The sequence below is a fragment of the Ctenocephalides felis genome, unplaced genomic scaffold, assembly GCF_003426905.1.
Source record: "Ctenocephalides felis isolate EL2017-DRISC unplaced genomic scaffold, ASM342690v1 CF-g0.4_SCAFFOLD_01886, whole genome shotgun sequence".
Classification (NCBI taxonomy): Eukaryota; Metazoa; Arthropoda; class Insecta; order Siphonaptera; family Pulicidae; genus Ctenocephalides; species Ctenocephalides felis.
Genome location: NW_020538040.1, coordinates 28,019,635 through 28,038,057, shown reverse-complemented (window position 1 = coordinate 28,038,057; position 18,423 = coordinate 28,019,635). Strand labels below are relative to the sequence as shown.

At 30.5% G+C, this 18,423-nt stretch overlaps 3 protein-coding genes across 4 annotated transcripts in view; 2 read left to right on the top strand and 1 right to left on the bottom strand.

Moving 5' to 3' along the window:
• Window positions 1–2,409: 2,409 nt before the first annotated feature.
• On the top strand, window positions 2,410–4,314 carry LOC113374822 (gastrula zinc finger protein xFG20-1-like). The gene is made up of 5 exons (XM_026614787.1): window positions 2,410–2,932; window positions 3,003–3,203; window positions 3,274–3,420; window positions 3,489–3,806; window positions 4,229–4,314. The coding sequence occupies exons 1-5, from the start codon at window positions 2,461–2,463 to the stop codon at window positions 4,312–4,314; spliced, it is 1,224 nt and encodes a 407-aa protein (XP_026470572.1). The 5' UTR covers window positions 2,410–2,460.
• Window positions 4,315–4,891: 577 nt separating this feature from the next.
• Window positions 4,892–8,848, top strand: LOC113376797 (CDGSH iron-sulfur domain-containing protein 2 homolog). 2 transcript variants are annotated; one of them, XM_026616858.1, is made up of 4 exons: window positions 4,892–4,974; window positions 5,052–5,220; window positions 7,017–7,228; window positions 8,507–8,848. In XM_026616858.1, exons 2-4 carry the CDS (start codon window positions 5,124–5,126, stop codon window positions 8,591–8,593), a joined length of 396 nt encoding a protein of 131 aa, XP_026472643.1. In that variant the 5' UTR covers window positions 4,892–4,974; window positions 5,052–5,123; the 3' UTR covers window positions 8,594–8,848. The 2 variants fall into 2 exon arrangements, with proteins under 2 accessions (XP_026472643.1, XP_026472642.1); XM_026616857.1 differs by lacking the exon at window positions 4,892–4,974 and having other exon boundaries at window positions 4,981–5,220; window positions 8,507–8,847.
• A 784-nt stretch (window positions 8,849–9,632) lies between these two features.
• LOC113377315 overlaps window positions 9,633–18,423 on the bottom strand; it is a 32,910-nt gene continuing 24,119 nt past the window's right edge. Inside the window, exons 3-6 of the mRNA XM_026617584.1 lie at window positions 15,936–16,051; window positions 14,490–14,720; window positions 10,188–10,263; window positions 9,633–10,110 (exon numbers count right to left, since the gene is read on the bottom strand). Coding sequence (XP_026473369.1) covers window positions 10,105–10,110; window positions 10,188–10,263; window positions 14,490–14,720; window positions 15,936–16,051 — 429 coding nt within the window. The 3' untranslated portion in view covers window positions 9,633–10,104. The remainder of the gene's footprint in view (window positions 10,111–10,187; window positions 10,264–14,489; window positions 14,721–15,935; window positions 16,052–18,423) is intronic.

Here is an 18,423-nt window from a genome sequence, read left to right as displayed (position 1 = left end):
CTATAGTGATATATTTTTTTTTTGATATATAAATTTTTGTTTAATTTTTTCACAGCACATGTGATTTTTACGACAGTTGTTTTCAATTTATAAAATGTAGTGCTCATCGTGCTAATAAATATCAAGCAGAATATTAGTTTTATTTACTGCAGGGCAGTTGATATCTCTCATGGAATGAGATTGTATAAAGAATTGTATATTAACAAGCATCTTCATGAATGATGTTTCGGGGGTAATAAGATTTATCGTATGATGATTTTATGTTTTCTTGACGTTTCAAGCCATTCTGAATCGAATGAGACCAAAAAAAGTATGTGTGTGTGTGTGAACCGATTTTTTGCCGTAAATCGACGTTTTTTCAAAAACGGCTTGGACGATTTCAAAATTTTAAAAGCTATTCGATGTATCTTGATGAGGACTAGCGTTTATCAAACTTGCGCGACTATCAGCCAAGCCGTTTCTTTGTATATTGCAATAAAAGTGAAAAAAAAAATGCGTCCACGTTTCAGCCCGCAATTCTAATACTTTTAATCACTAAAAAATCAAATTAGTTTTTATTAACTTCCCGTAGGGCAAGTTATAGTAATCGCAAAAAAATCGAAAATGAAATTTTTTGCATTTCTCGACGTTTCAAAGGTTTCTGAATATTTTGGCATACCTTAGAAAAAATGGATGTATGTGTGTGTGTGTGTGTATGTGTGGGTGTGTGTGTGCGTGTGTGTATGTATGTGCGGATACAAATTTTCGTCGACGATTTCGGGAACACCGATCAACCGATTTGAATAATTCGAAAAACATTCGATTTGTATTGATAAGGAAACGTGCTGATTAGTTTTTGGCGAAGGCAGGTCTAGCCGTTCCGAAGATACGGGGCAAAAAGTGCCGAAAACGGTAACTCAGTTTTTAAGAGAACGGAGCGTCCGATTTTGATAATTCAAAAAACATTTTACTTGTATTGACAAGGTGAAGAATCGATCAAACTTTCATAAAGGCAGGTCTAGCGGTTTCGGAGATCTAATGAAAAAAGTAAAAAAAAAATGTCATTTGGCGGTCAAAAATGATCATTAGACATATGCACATCAAATTATCAGATATTTTATAGAGATTTTAACAATAAGTATAAATTTGGTTTACAATCTTATGGGTTCCGTACCAATGTTTACGCGTTAGACGGCGACGCGGCGCTTACGCGCTTTGATATTCCTTCTTTATGCAGTTAAAGCAGTACGATTGTTTTGAAAAAAAGTTTAGATCTTGCAAAATATGTCAAAATAAAGAAAACATTCTTTTTTCAAAAAAAAAATTAAAAAAAAATTTTTTTTTTTTTAATTTTTTTTTTCAAAAAAAAGCAATTTTTTGTCCAATTTATAGTTTCTCACAAATCTTATTTTTTCGAAGTAAATTTTTTTTAAAAATGTTAATCGTTTTTAAAAAAATAATTTTTGGTACGGGAAGTTCCAGCAATTTGCCTTAAGGCACGATGCCTTAATTGCCTTAAGACAGAATTCCACTTACAGCTAATTGATTAGTTCGATTATTTACAGATAACGAGAAATGCATGTAACTTGTTTATCTATGCATGTAACTTTTTAAATTAGTTCTACTCATGTGTGATAGATGTCGCATGCAAATTTTTGCATGTAAGACAAAAGCGTACTTCACTCTACACTTGTCTGAAAAGTAAAGGAGCCACTAAATTCTGATACATGACAGATGGGTTTTGACGTTTAAAAAGCACCTACGCTCTGAAGTTGGCTCCGGGATAGAGCATAACCTGTCATTTCGTGGAATATTTAGTCCCGCGTTCTTTTCTCATTTTTGTCGCGTCGCGTCGGTTTCGTTTCAAGTAAGCGTTTTATTATATTTTCTGCTTTTTCTTTTCGTGTAATTAGAATTCTTTCGTTCTGTTGCTATTTCTAATTCTATTATTTTTTTTATTTGTTTATAACAGTTTTTTTCACATATTTCGGTTCGGTTTTTCGTTTTTTTGCTCTGGATCGCTTTCCTTGCGTTGCTTTTTTTGCTCTAGTAAGCCTCTTATTATAATTCATGCTTATTTTTCATATTTCATAGTTACAATAAGTGTTTTTTAGGATTTTTTACTTTTTAGTTTAGTTACGTGTTTTTTTAGATTTTTACTTAGCTTGCGTAAGTTTATTTTTCGTTTCATATTTTTACTATTTAGATACTTACTTTTATTTCACTTCAGGTTACATTCTATTTTATAAGCTTATTTTTAGATTTTGTTCATTTACATTAGGTTACATTCTATTTTATAAGCTTATTTTTAGATTTTGCTCATTTAAGTTTATATTTAGTTTAGAATTAATATCATTTAGATACTCACTTTATATATTTACTTTTTCGCTTCTAATTTTCTTTACATTTATTACGATACGTTTTATTACCTTCATTACTTTTATTTTATATTTCACTTTATTACTTTACTTATGTGACAACATGGACAGCGACTTTTTCTGTACCGAGTGTCAGATTCCATTCACTGCTCGTAGCTCCTTGTATCGCCACATGAGACAAAAACATGACAAAGAGCCAAGAGCTGTTTATCCCAATGCGTGTGCTTTCTGCCTTAAAACTTTTAAATTTAAATATTTATTAACTCATCATGTGAGCCAAGTTCATAATAATATCCCTAACCCTTCACTTGCCCAATCTTCTTTGGTATCTTTTGAAGACATTACACACCTTTCCTCCTCCACTAAAACAAATATAAAGCATCCTTCTTTACCCACCTCATATACTACTACATGTTTGACATCACCTTACAATTTACTTTCACCCACATCAGATCCTCTTCACAAACATCCCCACGTAAGTTTATCGCCGCATCCTTGCACTTCCTCTATTAAAGTTCAAATTCACACGCCTCCCACTCCCAGTTCCCCAATCAGTTCTAAGGAAAATTTTACAGGTATGTAGTGCTTTTATATATGTACATTCATTTTATTTATTATTGTGTTACATATAAATCATTTTTGTAGGTACACCATCAACAAAAGAGAAACTAAGATGTCCACTTTCTGCTTGCTCATCTTTTATCTCTGCTCCTTCCATATCAGATCGTCTTCACAAACATTTCCACGTAAGTTTATCGCCACATCCTTGTACTTCCTCTACTAAAGTTCAAATTCACACGCCTCCCATTCCCAGTTCCCCAATCAGTACTAAGGAAAATTTTATAGGTATGTAGTGCTTTTATATATGTACATTCATCTTATTTATTATTGTGTTACATATAAATCATTTTTGTAGGTACACCATCAAGGAAATCCAGAATAAGATGTCCACTCCCTCCCTGCTCCTCTGTTTTTTCTAGGTACACAGGTTTATACGATCATATTGAGTTTTATCACAAAACTACAATTGATTATGAACAGTTTGTGTTTCAAAACATTAAAGGTTTGAAGTCTTCTCTCTCATAATTTATAACCCTAATTACACAATTACCTACATTTTTGACTTTGTAGATTTTGAATTGTGGAAAACAGACATAGAGCGGAAGGAGTTTTCGCATTATGTAAAATGCAATTCAGGATATAAATCAAAAACTGATGACAAGACAATTTATTTCGATTGCCACAGGTCATATACATATGACCAAAAACCCACTGTACGCTTGTTTACTAAAACGAGCAACAAAACCGGATATGCTTGCCCATCAAGGATTAGTTGTACTATTAATCACAATGGAACAGTTCATGTTGAATTTTGGAAGACACATATGGGACACAGTCAAGATATAAAATTTATTTCGTTAGATAAGAGCCTGAAAGAACATATCAAGGGTAAATTTTTAATTGACTTGTATGATTATAAAACTAAATACATTTTTGTTTTATTAATAACTTCTACAAAAAATACGGTTTTTCGGTTGGTGGAAGTTATATAACAAGGTTTCTGTCCATACTTCCATTTAAATTTTAAAATTCAGTTTTCATTTATTGTTCGGTTTAACTTTGGTTTGGCTAATCATTTCTTCAAAATGCAATTCTTTTCTCTTTTTTATGTTTAATTTCAATGTTTATATTTATTCTATATTATTTATATTTATTCTATGTTATTTATATTTATTCTATATTATTTATTACATGTTTCCTGTGACATGCTTTATATTGTAAATAGTATGTGTATATATTTTGAATAAAAATATTTGATGAAATAGATGGTTTTAATTGTGTTTCTTATTACCTATGTTAATCATTGTTAGAAAAAGTAATCAGATCACTTAAAGATAAAAATAGGCAAAAATATCGGACTGAACTTAAGTTTATTACATTACTATACATATGCTAGCATGTAATATATATATATATATATATATATATATATATATATATATATACATCCATACATATGAGTTAAGTTCTAATAATCAGATGTTACATGCTACAAGACTCTTGTAGCTATTTTGATGTTCAGGCTGAAGTCCTAATCTTAATTCAGTGAACCCTACAATAGAATTAAAACACACTAAGCAAACAAAAACAACCTGAATAACATTTACCTGGGTAAATAAAATAACTATACTAAAACACTCTGCGAAGCCCTAATTAAAAATTTCCTAATAATTTCTAACAAAACTGTACTAGGTTTTGAATAACTATATGTTTGGTTCCCTGAAATAATATTGGTTGTGAAGAGACAATGTATGACCATGTAAATGTAAAAGAACCGCTTTCGTAAATAATTATATACTTACAATTGGGATTTCTATGTAACTGTCTAAAAGGTGTCTAAATGTGAGAGGTGAGAGGTGAGAGACAATATAACAATGGGTGTACTATTTTGACGTTTGACAGTTTTGTTTTTTTGTTTGACAGTTTTGTTTGACGCACATAGGTTTTTTGTCTTTCAATGTTGTTACACTTTTTTTATTCTCGGTTGAGCGTCGTATGTTGGTATGACAAAGAAATGTGATATTATCATAAATTAGCTTCGTGTGAAAAGTAACAGGTTTGAACTATTTTCTATGTAAAGAAGTACGTCATAAAAAATTACTTTACGCTTCATTGCTTCAATTTCTGTTGCAGCTGCTGTGATTTATTGTGAGATACTCAATTTAGGATATTTAGCAGAAATTAACTAATTGAAACAAAGCCAAGATGAACTGTCTATCTCATCTCGTTAAAGTAACTCTACCTAACTATTTGTCTGGACTACCGATACCTGATACTTTCGGTGGATGGTTTAGCTTAGGAAGTAAGTGGAAATCTATTATTCATTGCTATTACTCATTAAGTTTATATTGTCTATATTTAAGCAAATGTTATTGAAAAGCTTGATTGTTTAATGAGGAGAGTCATAGGTCAGTTGCACAACTATGGGTCTTCTAACCTTAAATATTTTAGGTGCATAGAATTATAACATTACACATACGTTTATATTAGTTTACTTTTTATGTAAGCCAGACAAAAATCTATGCAATTAGTATTATGTAATTCATTACTGACAAGACCACTTGTCGCAAAGTATCATTGATATAAATCTGAATTGTTTGGAATCTTCAGGTTGAGAACGGATTTCTTGACACAATTGACTGCGATACAATGGTGCTTCGCACAATAGACATGGTGCAAAATGAACAAAATAATTACATTATTTGTATTAGAAAATATTAGATTGTCAAATATCTCCCTTCCGCTTTTTTGCATTGCATTGCATACAAAAAGGCGGAAGGGAGATATTTGACAACCCAATAGGTTGTTTATTTAGTGATAGTTAAATCAGATAGTCGCAACGGACTAAGTTGTTCAAAAACTGAAATCTTTGAAAATGCTGTGGCCATAAACTTGGAGAAAAAGCTCACACTTAAAGCAAAAACCAAGAAAGAAAAGTCTTGTCAGTCGATTTCTAGTTCTGATTTTATGATAAACTTCTTGGTCCTTCAACCATAAATGAAATTATGAAATACTATGAAATTAAGTTTTTTGTACAATAATATGCTTGGTCATCATTTGATAAAGAAAAGAGTAAAAATGTTATTAGTTAACAGTCTATAAAAGGACAAAGAATGGAACGGGGCCACTCTTAAATATAACTCCTCATTTTTATAATATATATATTAATTTTATAAATACTGCAGGAATATTTTTTGAAATTTTAAATGCTTTAGTGTATTTTATTTCACAAAGCCATATTTTCACGGGTAAAGATAGCCATGTAGCTATCTTTACATGGAAATATTGGAGTTAGGGGAAGACGGCTAGGAAAGTGGTTCGGTATTAAATTTAAAAAGTATGTTATTTTTACTAAAAATAAAACCAAACTTTTATTTCTTAAAGCCCAAATTAATACCACATTATTATTTCTTGCAAAAATAAAAACAAAATATAAATAACAAAAGGAATATTCTTGGAAAAATAACATTCGAGTCAGTCATATTTATAGTTAGCTTTCCGCGTTTTCAGTGTTTTGGCATTTTTTAACAAAAGCATCTAATGTTGTTTCACTTTTTCTTTTGTGTTGTTCTCTTAAAAGTTCATCATAAACTTTTGATGAATTTTTAAGAGCATCTTTAACACCACGTCTTACTTTAGAGCTCCTGTCCAAATTCGGATCATTATCAATGAATTGATCAATTATTTCAGTTATGGTAGACAAACTCCTTTTTACAAACACCATCGAAAGTTCTTTTTGCTTTTCCGCGGAATCACTGCTATCAACATTTTTGTTTTCTTCTTGTTCAGTTCATTCCTTGAGCTCACCATTGGAAAGTCTGTGCTGCTTCTTGAATTTTTTCTTCGACATCTTCCTCATTTATTCCTTCAAAACCTGGGTTAAAATAAAAGAGCACTAAACGATACGGCGTTAAACGGGATATTACTGTATATGAGTTTTTAGGTTTTTTGAGTTTCAGAAGCTCATAAAATTAATTCTTTATTAAATTACACTTTGTCTGTATAGTCCACAGTTTTGCTCAGATTACATTTTATTCTGATCATAAAATTTTAAGTTCATACAACACCCACAATATTATAAATTATATTTCTTTCTAGTAAAAGACTGGATCTCACTGGTTCCACCAACAGCAGTATGTGCAGGAATAGGATATATGGCTTATAGGGCATTCTGCCCCCATGGAAGGCCGCATGTCACGGTTCACATTAACAAAACTATCAATAAAGACAATCCTAAAGTTGTGGACACTATTGCAATCGAGGATATTGCAGAGAAAGCTGTGTTGTGCAGATGTTGGAAAACTAAAAATGTAAGATACATATGACTAAGAATAATCAGTAGTCTGCCCGAAGGCAGGTTCATGGTGTGAGACTATCACAAATCAATGATTCCCTTTCTTTCTCATGTTTACTATTACTATTATCATTTTATGAATAGTGGTAATTCATACTTTCTGATCTTGTGCTTCAGCTTTCAATTCTCTGTAATTTCCCTTTTTGCATATTCATCAACCATCTGCATTTTTTCTGAAGCATGTAACACTTGAGACATTTTTTCTTAGATTAACTTCCTGCAATTTTTGTTTATTAACTTCCAGTAGGCTAGTTATATAGTAATGGGCCGAAAATCGAAAATGAAAATTTTTGCATTTCTCTACGTTTTGAAGGTTTCTGAACATTTTGGCATACCTCAGAAAAAATGGATGTGTGTGTGGGTGTGTTTCGTAGGTCCGCATTTTTTCGTCCACGTTTTCGGGCGCACGGATCAACCGATTTGAATGGTTCAAATAACATTCGATTCCTATTGATAGGAAGATGTGCTGATTAGTTTTTGACAAAGGCAGATCCAGCCGTTACGGAGATATGGAGCAAAGAGTGCAGAAAATACAAATCGAGTTTTTGAGAGAACGGAGCATCGGATTTGAATGATCCAAAAAACATTCAATTCGTAATGACGGGAAGAAGTCGTGATTAGTTTTTAGCAAAGGCAGGTCCAGCTGTTTCGGAGATGCGGAGCTAAATGTGCAAAAAATGGCAGTGTTTGAGAGAATCGAAATAATTCAGATTTTAATTGTAATTCTGACTAAAGTTCTAATATACTTTGAACAAATAATTTCAACTTTGCAATTCAGTATATATAATTCTTGTAATTATTAGACAATGTTACATTATTTATTTATAATAATCTATTTGAAAACCATTCGAAAACCTCGACCATTGCATTACGGCACAGAAAGTTCCAGCAATTTGCCTTTAGGCACAATGCCATACACCAATAGTTGTTTATTTTTTTCATGTTTCAATGTTGAGTAAACAAATTTCAATATGCGTTTTTTCTTTTAATTATTGAACAAAGCACTATATAATTATACCATTTTGCTTAACACATAATGCAAGATGTAGTTTCACTTCATAACAAAAGTGTTTTCAAAGTGAAAAAAGTTCTCGAACCATGTTAGTGAATCCATGTATCATGTTGTATGGGGGGTTACCTGAACTTACACACAGACCACATGTCTTTTTAGTTCAATTATTTGTATTCTTCATTCTTTTCTTATAAACTAATGCTCGGTCATTACTATTTTCAGTGGCCATATTGTGATGGATCGCATGGTGTCCACAACAAGGAGACTGGAGATAATGTTGGTCCAGTCATTGTAAAAAAAAGTGCATAGAGGAAATCTAGTTAATCAGTTCTAACAAACATTTGATGAAGAGAAATGAAATATTGGCCAACTTTTGCTTAATCGACTGTTAGAACAAAGCTAGATAATTGATCTTATATGAAAAATAGTAACGGCACTATTGGTGCGTTAGACTTGCCTATGATATTGTTAATTGTTGAATTTGGTAAAGGTTTATAATTTTATAAAAGTATATTTTTATAGTATCAATTCAATTGCATACATACTGTGTTCATTTTATTCACAATAAACTTTAGTTCAATTACGAAGATTTTTATTTGATTTGGATTATTGTGATCTGTTTCATATAAAAGTACAGCGGTACCGCGACATACGAGTTTAATTCATTCCGTAAACCACGCTCATATCTCAAAGCAATTTTTACCATATAAATGCTTTTTGTCAATTTTTTTGAATATTAAAAATAAATTCCGTATTTGCTAATTTAATTATTGTTTTTTTCAGTTCATCCAAGATGTTTCATTCAACATGCTTGTACTGTTGCAACATTTTTGGGTTTTTTTTATCCACAATCTTTTAGAGTTCAGAAAGCTGCTTATAAATTACTGTAAGGCCCTTACCTGGAGATATATACTTTTTATCCGATTTCTGTTTAAATTCAACATATTAAACATATTTATGTTGTGTTACGCTCACACGTCTTCACTTTCTTCATACTTTTCAATATTTTCACTTTTTAAGTCGGGAGACATGGCTCTTTTCTTTGGACCCATGGTTAAAAAATTAAATCGTATTTTGTAAATCTACAAACAGCAAAAAACGCGAACTCAACATACAAAACTCTACAATTTTTATTAGACTCGTATGTCAAGTCACTCGTAAGCTGGGTTATTACTGTATTAGTTACAATTATAGTCCTGAAATAACATTGGAGATCGAGGTAATACAACATGGCATTTAAAAAAAATCTTCAATCATTAAATTTAATTTTAATCTCCGAAAATGTTTGAGTTTGTTTAACTGAATTAAGTATATCAATATTTATTATTTTATTTTATAAATGCAAATTATTCAAGGTGCCTTTATTTAAATAAAAAATTGTTTCTATTGGCAGTACATATACAAAAAAAAAAAATTAATACATTTTTGAGTTTGCTCACTTTGCAATGGTCCAACATAAAACATTTCAAATATTATTCAACAAATGAATATTTTTAAATTTTTAAATGCATCACAAATTTACAAATAATAATAGTAAAGAGCAAATTACAATTCATAACATTTCTAATTATTTATTTAATCAAATAGTTATTAATGCCTGGAAAACAATATATCACCAATGATTCGCACAATAAGTTGCAATTTATGTTCAAAGTGATTTTTCTTTGAATAAATTGATAGTTTATAGAATAAGCACTTGAACATATTTTAGTTCACTAGTATCAGATAGCAGTCAATCATTGATTTATCACAGCCACCGCTAGATACAGGTGGATCGTCACAGCACACTTTTATATTAAATGATTTTGACCTGATGCTTTTCACAGCTGAAAAGATAACAATTGAATTAATTATGAGGATAATCATTATAGAGCTTGTGTTTGAATTGCATTTCGTCACCAACCTCAAAATGCCGAAGGTCATTATTTGTATAATATGTATCTTCAGTTACTAATCTCTCTCTAGTTCCATATTTCCTCCTGAAAAGAAAATATAATGTTAAAATTAACCAATATAACTCGATGGCATTTTTTATTACTCTTGGAAGGTTTTGAAGCAATTCTTGATTGGTATTTTTTTTTTCAACTAATAAAAGCCATTTGATGGAACTCGATTAAAAATCATATTGTTTAGTTTTGAGAATTAGCAGAAAAGTGAATTTTTTTTCTTACAAGGAGAACCACAGGTTTATTCTTCTGGGATTTTGATGATAGTCCAGTCATTCATTTAAGCTTAAATTAGGTAAGAATCTCGGATTTGAGATACCCAGCTGTAAGTCTGTAGTGTAAATACTTGAAATTTGCACCCTAAAAGTTGTCTCAAAACCTACATATGGTATGGTGTCCGCAACATATGTAGGTTTTGAGACAACTTTTAGGGTGCAAAATAAAAGTATTTACAGGCTTACAGCTAGGTATCTCGAATTCCGAGGTGAACTTACTATAATGACTGAACTATACAACTTTATGTTGATGGTCAAACCAAACAGTTTAAAATATTATAGGCCAGAGAGAAGTGGTCTAATTATTAAAATTAATTAAAGTTTTGAAAAATTGTTAGCAATGAAAATTTAAAAACTATTCGAAAGATATCAAATGTGAATTATACTGATTAGTTATTTGGTAAAGATTGATGGACCGTTCCTTTGGTATAAATTGTTCAACTTTTTTTGGACGATTTTGATGAAATGATTGTTTATGGTCAAACATGATAAAATATTATAGGACTACAAAAAGTGGTTTACCAAAATATAATTAAGACATAATTTAGTACATTAATAAAAGGTGAACCACTGGGTTTTTCTTTTAAAATTCTATGTTATTTGTCAAATTAACTACTCAATGTCTTTGTATATGAACAGATTGTAATTTATAAGTAAATAAAAAAAAAACAAGAAAAAAATACTTAAAAATTCATTGAACAGGAATAATGTACCATATGCAAGTTTGAATAAAATTTTGCCACGCAATAATTTAGATTTTCGGCATGTAAAATTTCATGATGATAATCAAATTCTGATTTCAAAGCAATTAATTATAAATAATTAACCCAAGTACTATTATTGTGATCAAGACCTAGTTAGAATTGTTTTACATTACAGGCTATATTATTAAAAAAATGCGCAACACTCTAGGAGACAAATCGGCCGACGAATGAATTAAGAAATTTATTTAAGAAATTCAAGTTTAGAAGGCATTTCTTTTTCATTACGGCTCTGCCGGCGTAGGCCTAGTGCAGCTCTGCCAAAATCCTTGCTCAGTTCAGGTATACACAGTGTGGCCAATGTGCATATAAATAATTCAGTTATATAATATATTGAAATATTTTGCAAATTGTATAATATAAATATTGGCACAATTGATTGCTCGGTCTAGCCTTACAGAAAGCAATTTGTTGCTTCAGTAAGAATACTGGCGTATTCCATGCCAGTTTGTTGTGCAGTGTATTCGATATTTTTGCAAAAGTGTTAGTTTTAGATAATGTGTTTAATATTTGCCTATATTTAATAGTGGCAGGTAAGATGTTAGTTTTTGCTATGATTATAATGTAGTCGACAAAGATTTAACATAAAGCATGGTATTGAGTCGAGCAACAACGTGTCTGTGTGTGGTAATTTCATGTACACATTTCTGCAGCACCTTGCTAACAATTTATAGTAAGGTGTATTATTTAATAGTAAGGTGAATTGTCAAAAGACAATTTATCTTTTCACTATACATATATTTATTAGATAATTCGAATCATGTCTTGATGTTACTGGATAATACCCAAATGGTAAAACATTCGTCAACGTGAGGTACCTGAATTTCCATTCATATGTATTTTTCATATGTATAGATTTAGAGATCAGATGGTCGATGAAGGAGTATTTTTGCAATACTTAAGTGAAGATATGGCATACCATGTGTAATGAAATTTGCCTAAATATGGATTAAAATATCGCGTAGTACCGTATCGAATAAAAAACTTGGAGCGGCATTTTTTGGTACATAATTTGTTTTATCAAGTGTAGTAGTAATATTTGCGTGAAAAACAAGTATTGTTTTAATAAAGTGAGATCAAAAGCCTAAATATTTTAGACTAATCGGTATACAGTAATATCCCTCTTAACGGTGCTTTTATTTAGCAACTACGTTAGATGCCTTTTTAACGAAAAGGCAAACAATTGGAAGCAGTATAAACTGAACGATCTGATTGAATTAGAATATTATTGTTTTTTATAATTATGTTTGCATATATTATTTCATATCTGTATGAATTTTTTTTTTTAAATTTTAACAGGAAACAGAACCTTATATTCTATAGGCTGTTGGGCTGAAACTCCTCCTTATGTCGTGTTTTGAGATGGTGACCCAACGGTTCTCATCCAATCCATCTATATTTAATTATTTTATTTTGAGTATTTATCTAATAGTACTGGCTTATTAAATAAATGTTCAGTTTTATTTTTATTAAATATTACCCCTTTCTGCCCGGCATCGATTCAAAAACAATCTACGACCAATTCGTCCCCGCATTCTGACGAAAACTTGCCTGTTGTAAACTTCTGTTGTGTAAGTTATGCAATGTGTTTTATATAAATTTATGTACATTGAAGAACAAACATTTACAATAATTTCTAAATTTATTTTTTGCGGGTTGATTTCACTCTCGTTATAATTATTTAGTCATGACAGTTTTTTTTATTATTCCACAGTAAAATTTGTTATATAGCGAATTGCTCGAACGTTTTGTTTTGTTCAAAAAAAGATTATATAATAAAAAAGGTAAAATATACTTTTAAAATAACTAATAGCAAATTTTGAAAGGAGTACTTTGTCTTATCACTGCATAGATTTATTCTAAGAATTAGCAACCTTTTTAAATCATGGGCCGCATTTAATTTTCAAAATTTTATGGCGTGCCTCACTTACTTGTTAATAATTAACATAGTTTGTAGGCCTCACTTGTTAATAATATACTAATAAACATAATATAAAAATACTCAATTAAAAGTAAATTAGTGATGTATGGCATCGTGCTTTAAGGAAATTTGCTGGAACTTCCAGTACCGAAAACAAAGTTTTTTAAAAAGTATGATTTTTTTTCAACTTTGAAAAAAAATGATTTTTGAGAGTTTTGAAATTTTTAAAAAAGTTGTATTTTTTGAAAAATCGATTTTTTCATATTTTCAAATATTTTGGAAGTTTTGAACTTTTTTTCAAAGCAATTAATTTGCTGCGTAGAGACGAAATATGGAAGCGCGTATGCGCCGCGTTGCAATCTAACAGATAAACAGTGTTGCGGAGCCCATAGAAATGTAAACAAAATTTATACTCATTATTAAAATCTTCATAAAATATCTGATCATTTTATGTGCATATGTCTAATGATCATTTTTGACCCCCAAATGGCATTTCTATTTACTTTTTTATTCGATTTCCGAAACCGCTAGACCTGCCTTCCCAAAAATTTGATCAGTTCTTCATTTTGTCTATACAAGTAAAATGTTTTTTGAATTATTGAAACTGTTTTCTTAAAAACTGATCTACCATTTTACTTTTGCCCCGTATCTTCGGAACGGCTGGACCTGCCATGTCAGAAAACTAATCAGGATACGTCTTCTTATCAATAGGAATCAAATGTTTTGTTTGAATCATTCAACTTGGTTGAACCTTGTTCCAGAAATCGTCGACAAAAACTTAGATCCAAACACACACACACATCCATTTTTCTAAGGTATGTAAAAGAACACATTAAATTCAATTTATTGATGAAAGAAAGTTGCCGAAATAAATACAATTTTCTAGAGAAATTCTTGGTGGGTTCCAGCAAAGTATTAAAAGGTCCGCATGAAGTCCGCGGGCCGCGGGTTGCTCATTCTTGATATATTGTATTCAACGCTTCAATACGAACGGCGTCATTGTGTATAAAAACTGACGAGTGCCTCAGATGAGACAATCGAGCTATATGCTAGATATACGTTGAGCTAGCAAAGAGTTAATAAAAATATTTTTGTTATATAGCCAATTTTCTATGCATCGTCCCTAATTGCCCCGCTTAGCGCTGTGACGCTTTACCTTCACCTTTGAAGAAGCGTAACCTCCGCGTTAATCCAGATATTATTGTATTTTGAACCGGAAAGATTTGGAACTCGTGAAATTTTAGTGCGTCTAGAGTTAAATTATTACTATAATATTTAACCAATTATAAGTAATATACTTACTCAAGCATTTGTCTCCACATAACCAGACCGACAAAACCAAGTACCGCTATCACAGCAAAAGAACCAGCCATGATTGCCGAAGTGTCGGTGACTCTCATGTGATTCATATAATCAGCTTTGTGTTGCTTGTGATGATGGTGCTTGTTGAATTGTTCTTCATGTTCATTAGATTCACGATCCTGGTGAATTGGTTGAACCAACTCGGCTCCAAAATCAGGCGACGAAGAAGAGCTAATATAAAAAAAACGGTTAATATTTTTGTAGAAAACTTGACTTCTTGTACAGTACACATAGAAAGATTTAATGCACCACGCACTATGATCGGCTAAAAGGTATCAAATACTTTTTTCATGTGTTAGAAAATCGTACTTATTACAAACCACACAATACGATGCAACAGAGCCAGAATATTATCATTGTTATCCTATTTTAACCAATGAAGGTAAATATAATTTAATACGTCAGTGTTCTCGGGAGATATTAAAGGGGGTATTCTGGTCTAGGATTTATAATAAATCTATTTGACATTATGCTAACAAGAGTATTTTTTATAATTTGTCATTTTTAAAGATGTCGATGTTCGACTGTCCTCAGTTTCCTTCCTCCGCAAAATATCGAAACAGAATTTTCTAATACGATACGATACGATACGATACAATACCCACGATTTCTCGACTTCTACTGGACCGATTTACTTGAAATTTTCTTGAGTCTTCTTTACAGACCTCTAATCAGTATGAACTACTTAAATCAGATTTTAACTATTTCTTTTTAAAAAAAAGAATGCCATTTTGTGAAAAAGCATTTTGCTTCAACATGTCCGTAGTTTATATAATTGCGACATTATTTTAAATTATTTTTTTTTTCTTTCGATTATTTGGAGGGTTGAAATGACTGAAACCCCACTTTATCACTTTGTATAATTAAAATTTAGGACTTTTTTTAATTTCATTTTTGTTTCTGAATTTTTAAAGCATTAGTTATATGACTATATTATATAACTTGTTTTTTTTACGCCCTTACAAAAATTGCATGAAATTGCCTCTAATCCAGAACACATCCTTAAATTCAAAAATACGCTTTTGGGGATGAGATTTTTTTCGGACTATTAAAATTTTGATAACCGCGTTATAAAGTTACAAGACTGAGATATTGAATATCATTACACACTGACCATTATTAAAGAAGTATTTTTGAAATAAAAATAATAATAAACCTAGTTTCCAAAAATTTTAATTAAATAATTAAATACAAATGTTAGTTTTCTAATACTTCAGTAATGTTAAATTTATGTTAGGCACATAGGTATAAAAGTACAAAGTTATGTTTTGAAAACGTTGACTAATAGCGTGTGTTGCGAATTGAAAACAGGATTTTTAACTAGAATGAGTCTACAAATTGTAAAGGTTAAAAAAAAGTTATATGCAATTAATAACCTTTTCTAACCTTTCCTGAATCCTCTCTGTACTTCTTGTTGCTATATCACTTTCCTTTGCAGGTGCCTCTGAACCGGGCGTCTTATTTAAATCATCGCTTTCTTGATTATTATCCTCAGCGCTTTCCTGAATAAGATAATTTTATTAATTAAATAGTGAAATATAATATCTATATATAAATATATATATATATATATATATATATTTATTTATTTATTTATATGTATATGTATTAGCTGACCCTGCGTTGCTGTGGCTTACTATTAGTAGTTATATTTGTACTTTGAATGAGCTTCTTTTACTAATTCTTTGGTACAATCAAATTACAATTTTCTTAAAAAAAGTTAAAATTCAGAAATTAATTCGTACGTTTTTTTTAAAAAAAATAACAACTTAGATGCTACTTCGCCATCTATGAGGAATTTATGAAACAAATCGCTAATAATATAAACATTTAATTTGCAATAATAAATATTGAGATCAAAAATTAGGGCAAAAACGATTCTTTAATATTCGACCATATTATAAAAGGTTACAAAATTGTATTAAGTATTAGTAGTTTCGGAGTTTCTCACATAACATACATAATTACACAATTTTTTTTGAATATATGGATATGTATACATAAAAATAATGAATAGTAATCAAAGGTAGGTCCATTGTTTGAGAGCACCACTAATCCATGATTCCATTTCCATCCCCCGTTTATCATTTCCATTACTGTTTTATTACCATTAATCACTTTTTATTAATGTTTTTTGCATTTGTTTTTCCAAAGTTCTGCTTCCAAGTTTCCTGGAGTTGTGCTTCGGCTTTCAGTTCCCTGCATTTTCTTCTCTCGCATAAATCAACTATCTGGAGTTTTCTTCTTTCCATTCCTTATAGTTCTTCTATTTTACTTTCGACGACGTCATTTAGGAGGCACTCATTTTGCAGGATGGATCCGATCCAGTTTCCTTTTCTTTTTATGATCGTGCTCAGTAGAGTCCTACCTTCGCCCACTCTTCTCAATACTTCTTCATACGTTTCATTCATTTCAAAACACTTCAGATAGTTTCCATCGGCCTTTCTCAGAGCCCATGTCTCTGATCCGTACAGTGCTAAGCTCCACACATAACACTTTAATTTGTCACTTTATCAAGTATGTATACTAGTCCAGTCATTATAGTAAGTTCACCTCGGAATTCGAGATACACCCAGCTGTTAGTCTGTAAATACTTGTATATTGAAACTCTAAGGTTGTCTCAAAACCTACATATGGTAGGGTGTCAATACCATATGTAGGTTTTGGGACAACTTTAGGGTGTCAATATACAAGTATTTACAGACTTACAGCTGGGTATCTCGAATTCCGAGATTCATACCTAATTTAAGCTTACATGACTGGACTATACATGGCATGTATGTATGTGTGTAATATGTATGTATTACATATATTTTTGCATCATGAAAAATATTCGAACTATTTCATTATTTAGAGAAAAATTATTTACTGCCGATACTGTTATTGGAAAAGAATGCCATATATGAGTATAATATTCCCATGCGAATTTTTCGACTAATTTAATTTGTGATTTTATGAATGTATAAATTAAATAAATTATTCACCGTACAACAAATTCCGTGAATATTTTATTTTATTATCATATGTTATAAGCGAGCGTGTGTACATTATTTTCGGAAGGACATCTTGAACGAAATGTATGGTTAAAAAAATCGATTAGTATTAATATATTCCAAACTAGTTAGTGGCTTTTGGAAAAATTGATTCAACCAACTTCAAACAACGGAAGGAAATGTCCTAAAGTATTTGCTCATTGCATATTAAATTTTAGTCAAGAATTCGAAGAAGTTTCTGCAAACTTCTTCTTCAATACAATAGTGTTCAGATTTAGCTAACATAATGTAAATGGTGTGTATGGCATCGTGCCTTAAGGCCAATTGCTGAAACTTCCCGTTCCGTATTTAAATATTCGAAAAATATTAAATGTTTTAAAAAATGTGTCGTATAAATACAGTAACTTTCATTATTCGTATATTATAGACAAAATATAAGAGCTTATACGATGACATTATTATAAGTTTACATGAAAAGTGAATTAACAAAATCTAATCAAACGGAGTTAGAATTAAAGACCTTATCTCTTTTAGTTATAGAATTATGTAAACTTAATTACAAAGTTTAAAATATTTTTATCATGTATATGTGAGCTTTGGAATTTTAGTTAAAATTGAAATTAAAATCCGAATTATTTTCAATATACAAAAAAAATGCTTTTACCAAAAATAATCGGTTCATCAATACAAGCAAAATTTGTTTTTGAATCATTCACATCGGATGCTTTGTTCTCTCAAAAACTGCTAGGTGGAAATCCAGGGCTGTTCAGGCCAAACCAGGGTATATGGTTACCTTACTACTACTACTACTACTATATATATATATATATATATATATATATATATATATATATTATAATTATATAAACATCTAAATAATT

Excerpts from the sequence above, each read along its gene's own strand:
- LOC113376797 (XM_026616858.1), top strand. The coding sequence starts at position 5,124 with ATGAACTGTCTATCTCATCTCGTTAAAGTAACTCTACCTAACTATTTG. Across the intron at positions 5,221-7,016 it reads TGGATGGTTTAGCTTAGGAA|TAAAAGACTGGATCTCACTG; the intron begins GTAAGTGGAAAT and ends ATTTCTTTCTAG. Across the intron at positions 7,229-8,506 it reads GATGTTGGAAAACTAAAAAT|TGGCCATATTGTGATGGATC; the intron begins GTAAGATACATA and ends TACTATTTTCAG.
- LOC113374822 (XM_026614787.1), top strand. The coding sequence starts at position 2,461 with ATGGACAGCGACTTTTTCTGTACCGAGTGTCAGATTCCATTCACTGCT. Across the intron at positions 2,933-3,002 it reads TTCTAAGGAAAATTTTACAG|GTACACCATCAACAAAAGAG; the intron begins GTATGTAGTGCT and ends TCATTTTTGTAG. Across the intron at positions 3,204-3,273 it reads TACTAAGGAAAATTTTATAG|GTACACCATCAAGGAAATCC; the intron begins GTATGTAGTGCT and ends TCATTTTTGTAG.